Genomic DNA, 4,841 nt, shown 5'->3' on the forward strand with positions numbered 1-4,841 from the left:
AGTATTCAATCACCCGTCGGTCGAGCCGCCAGCCCATTAAAATACACTTACGAAGGAACTAAGCCTCACCACTTTTAGTAAATAAATGTGCTTTTACCCTAACTTTTCAACTCAATTTGCTCACCATAAATTACCTTTATCATCCAGTTGTGAATCAGCCACTAACTGCAAGGCTACACTTCGACATTACCACTACCAGAATGAAGCATTTTAGAGTATTAGTGTGCCTTTGAAAAGGTAGCAAAGAGATATTCACAGGTGAATTAATCGTAAGGTCAGCACTGGTACACTGGCTCTACAAAGGAATCAGAATCACTGATCATTTTAGCCGCTGTCGTTTCCATTTTCGTAGCTATAGTAAGGAGATAAGTAATTCCAGTACGCACAGATTGAATAGAGCGACGGTCAAAACAAGTAATAGTAGTAAAATTAAGGGCCACATAAAGAAGAGAGTGAGCCAACCCTATGTTGGTGATTTCGCGGACCATTTGCAAGGCAATTCAGCTGCAACCTGTGTTGCAGTTTTTATAATATTCCCATGGACATATAAGAAAAATAATGTATCCAAATAATTTTGTAAAAAATGTTTAAAATATCTACAGTACAGATGGTGATTTTAGTGCTAATGGTGAAGACAACAGTTTTTGCGTGTCTCATATGAAGTTCATTCGTCAAAATGATGCCTTTCTTATTATTTACGGTAGTACTTTTGCAATTTCTTATAAATGAGGGCTAAGATTGTCAACGTGAGATGCCATTACACTCGATAAACTAGGGTAGAGAACATTACTAGAAATAACGTGAATAGCATCTCTGACTAATCTATGGATTTGTAGGAATTCAGCTGAAGGAGACACAACAAAGAAGTGCGTCTAAAATTCCGTGAGAAAATTTGATAGGGTTAGGTCCTCCTTCTTCCCCTCCTCTTCCTTCTCCCTGCCCTGACATGCTCCAAGCACTACATCACTTTCATATGAAATGATAGGATTGCGAGTGGGATGGCAGAACACGCTTATGATGCGTGGTCTAGCAAACGGGAACTTAACTCAAATCCACATAGCTGGTGGACTGAAAAAGGACATTGGGAGGAAAGAAGCAGTTGAAAGTAGAGAGAAGAGGCAAGCCGTGATGCAGGCGAAATCGGTGGTCTGAATATTGCGGCAGTCCATACTGGATCGGGGACGACAATGTGGCTCGTAGATATACAAAACCCCGATGGTATGCATCTGTTTTCTGCATCATGTTCAAAGGTTGGCGGAAGTATCTCACCTTACCCATTACCCACATAAATCTTAGCACGTATGAGTACCAGTGTACGTAGCAATAAGAGCGAATGTAGTCGGTAAACCATAACGACTCCAATTTGCGGTAATGATAAAGGAAAAGGGCTACATTCCTTCTCTTATCCAAAGACATGTCAAGTGCAATAACATGCAACCGGTTCCCAGTTTTGCCATGGACAAGGAGTTTTACGTCCTGAGAAACGTTAACGCGCGTGTTCAATTGTTAATATAAAAGGCCTAGTTTGTGTTTGTATCTGACACTTGTGCTGTGATAATAAATTCGACGATGCCACTTATGCTGTTTAATAACTAGCAGCGATTATCAGTATTTGGTATTTGTCTTCAGTGCATTTTAGTCAATGAGGAAGAAGATGGCAAACCCACTACTGTATCTATGTGTAGGGGTTGGTGTATGGGTATGGATGCAGGTGCTGATGTGGTGCGTATCATTCAAAAAATATGAACATTGTCTAGTTAACGACAAAAATGGAAGCATATGAAGGTTCAACAATCGATTCCTAAGCTTGCGCTACAAATTTTGGCTAATAAACCCCAAATAGTTTAATATGAAAAATAGCATGTTGCCTTTTTTACTGTCTCGAATGCTTATTGATTCTAACTGAATATAGGATTAAATCATAACGAGTTATATCATGACTCATTGGTGTTATGGTTTTTGCCGCCAATAATGCAGGGATTTTTGTTTTTCTCTACAAATGTAAGAAAAACTACGTATTTAACCGCTGCCATTTTGAAAAGCCATACCGTCCAAACCAGCTGCAAGCAGAATTGCGGAAAAAAGTGCGGCTAAATTAAAATCTTGCTAAGAGAGTCAGTTTAATGAAAAAATGCAGATATTTGATAATAAATGGTTGTGCTTCATGAACAGCTTCAGCCAGCGACTGAGTCCGAAAGCTTATGATTTACGGTGAAATTCATATCCATGCCAGTACAGGATTGATAGTGTTTACTCCGTACGGCATGGGTCATTCATCCACCTACACCCCAAATTCTACCCAAGTTACAAAGGCGTCTTTCCTCGAAATCTACCATTAAAATTCATACGTGGAACGAAAACAAGGTGTACAGTTATTTCGGTCGACGTCCCTGTATAAATAAATTTTTACTAATAGGCTTATTCTGGACATTTGGGGTTTGATTTTATTCTCAAAATGGTAATGAACAGAAGGTAATTTTATTGTCATGAAACAAAAGGCTCTTAACCAATATGTTTGTTGGCTTGGGACAACCCAGGTAAGGAAGAAAAATCCAGCGGAGCTCGTATTTTGCACATGTTTCGACCACACTCATCAACCAAATGCTCGTCAGAGGATTGCGGACTTCCCCACCTTCTCGCAAATCTCAGAACGGAGCAGCGTTGGACAAATTCATGTATGTTAAGCAGCAAACCACATGGAACAGAGGTTGACGAGGCTGACTTTTCTGCAGCGCGTAAATGGGGACTGGACAAGCAACGATCCCTACTCGAGTAGGAGTACGCGGAAAGCAGGCGCACTGGATTAGGATTTGCTGGACATCAGTGTTTGCCAAAGGGTCTGTGCACAACTGCGAAGATTTCTTTGAGATGCGAATTTCTCCACTTCGCCATGGGCTCTACTACCATGTCAAGAATGACGAATTACCTCCTTAAATTATGCTCAAGTACAAAATACCCTTACATTTAGCCTGCTTTGGTGTCCAGTATATTTGAGCCCTTCATTTTTGTATGTAAGCAAACTAATGTTCAGAAATCTTTGACTTCATTTTTATGTTTTGCTGCTAAAAGGATTAGTTCTGCTAAATGATTTCATTATTGCTGCTCTTAATATAAACACATGCAAATTCCCTCAAGCAGTTGGGAGGCTTTTCATAAATGCAGCTGTTTGATGCCATGAGTATTCCTGCATGCTTGGCTGCTGTCACTTAGGAAATTCTCAGGTAAGGAAATTCATCGCTTCCAGCATTTACCTTTAATCTAATATTGCACAAAAATTCAAGGGGCATTTTTGGGTGGTATTTTTAATTGACATTCGTCCACTTGTAGAGATTACTATAGGCATTTGTTACTGGAGCGCAAATATTTGGGGGACAGCTATTCTTTTGATAACTGCCACTTTTATTCTTCTCATTATTGACAAGATCAAGAGAGTATCAGACATTGGCGAAGAATTGGCAGCAGATTAGAGCTATTTACTCACTATCTATTCACCACTTCAACCAAGTTTACGCCAGAAATGCACAATTGTAGATAAAAGGGTTTCGACATGGGCGTTGCATTTGCACTGGTCGTTCACAAGGACGCAGTATGGAGACCCCGGCTAATCCAAATGATTCATCGGCTGAGAAATTACCTCTGTTTTCACGCTGATTTGCGGACAAAAAGGTCATTGGTTGATGCTTTGGAGCAAATATTGAACTCGTTCTACTGGATTAACGAGTTGAGGTGAATTGTTCCCCACTCTTGCTTTTACTTCACATCTAAAACTTCCCAAATTTGTCTTAAAGTTTCTACCCCAATCTCTAAGGCATTCGCAATTTTCCTCATGTACCTTAGGCCCGGCCATTTTTTGACATCATTAACTTCAGTAGAGTAGGTCTAGCCATGACAATGGAGAAACGGAAAAATTTGAATCCCAAAGAAATCCCCCCAGTGGAGCACCGACCCTTTGGCAAACACTGATATCCAGTACACCGCAATCCCGTGAGGCGGCCTGCGTCAGTACCCGCCTCAAAAGAGAGAAGATTAATTCAACAGAATGCAATGAGGCAACACCCATCAACGCCTATCCACTTCAACTACCACACCCATGGGGCCGCATTCATTCATAAATCTCTCTGCCCACCAAATGTGCAAATGGTCCTAGTAGCTCACTGCAACTTATACACCGAAATAGGAATGCAACTCGCACTGGAGCTTACGATGCCCATTTGAATTGATAATGCGTCTACTGCTTAGAATTGCACAGTGGGTGCTCATTAATATATGGTAGGGCAAAGGGCACTCACCCAAGTTCAATCACTGTTTCAAGTGACTATTTCTTGATTAACCACAACACAATCTTTCTTAACCAATTGTCACCAGGTTTTGGTGAGGCGAAACGTTAACCAAATTGAATATTCCATCTTGCTTACCACATATCATGTCATGCGACATTACTCTTGCATCCCTATCATCCTTGCACTTTCTGACAGTTCAAATAAACATCACAAGGAGGAAGAAATGTGAATGCAATAGCCTTAGTAAATATTTGGTAAACTGTTGCTGTTGAGTTGTTTTCAAGAAAACTGCAATTGGATGTATTTGCCTGTCACACGTGTACTGCAGTTGCAGCGCACATTTGTCACGCCGCCCATCAATAAAACATGGTTTACAAAATTCTTGGGAGTGGCTTTGCATCACGTGTAGACTCACCAATGCCGAGGATTGGTAAGTCTTCAATGTGGAGAAAGGAAGGTATGCTCTGCTTCACCTCAGCTATCACAAGGTGGGCGCGCCCAACTTGTGTACGCCAATGCAGCCTGCTTTCGGTATCATCATTTGAGACGCTCTTGTTAGTT

At 40.9% G+C, this 4,841-nt stretch overlaps 3 protein-coding genes across 3 annotated transcripts in view; 2 read left to right on the forward strand and 1 right to left on the reverse strand. All coding sequences in view use genetic code 11, as the record gives it.

The window, feature by feature from the left end:
• Positions 1–729, forward strand: part of EGR_09424 (hypothetical protein) — a gene marked incomplete at both ends in the record, with an annotated part of 4,345 nt that extends 3,616 nt beyond the window's left edge. Inside the window, one exon of the mRNA XM_024498673.1 lies at positions 608–729. Within this exon, the coding sequence (XP_024346907.1) occupies positions 608–729 (122 nt within the window). The remainder of the gene's footprint in view (positions 1–607) is intronic.
• Positions 730–872: 143 nt separating this feature from the next.
• EGR_09425 (hypothetical protein) lies at positions 873–1,169 on the reverse strand (the record flags this gene model as incomplete). Its single annotated transcript, XM_024498674.1, has 2 exons — positions 873–966; positions 1,057–1,169. The coding sequence occupies 2 exons, from the start codon at positions 1,167–1,169 to the stop codon at positions 873–875; spliced, it is 207 nt and encodes a 68-aa protein (XP_024346908.1).
• A 3,477-nt stretch (positions 1,170–4,646) lies between these two features.
• The window catches only part of EGR_09426 (hypothetical protein), a gene marked incomplete at both ends in the record, with an annotated part of 5,214 nt that continues 5,019 nt past the window's right edge, over positions 4,647–4,841 (forward strand). The window contains one exon of the mRNA XM_024498675.1: positions 4,647–4,737. Within this exon, the coding sequence (XP_024346909.1) occupies positions 4,647–4,737 (91 nt within the window). The remainder of the gene's footprint in view (positions 4,738–4,841) is intronic.

The sequence above is a fragment of the Echinococcus granulosus genome (genome assembly GCF_000524195.1).
Source record: "Echinococcus granulosus chromosome Unknown EG_S00147, whole genome shotgun sequence".
Lineage (NCBI taxonomy): Eukaryota > Metazoa > Platyhelminthes > Cestoda > Cyclophyllidea > Taeniidae > Echinococcus > Echinococcus granulosus.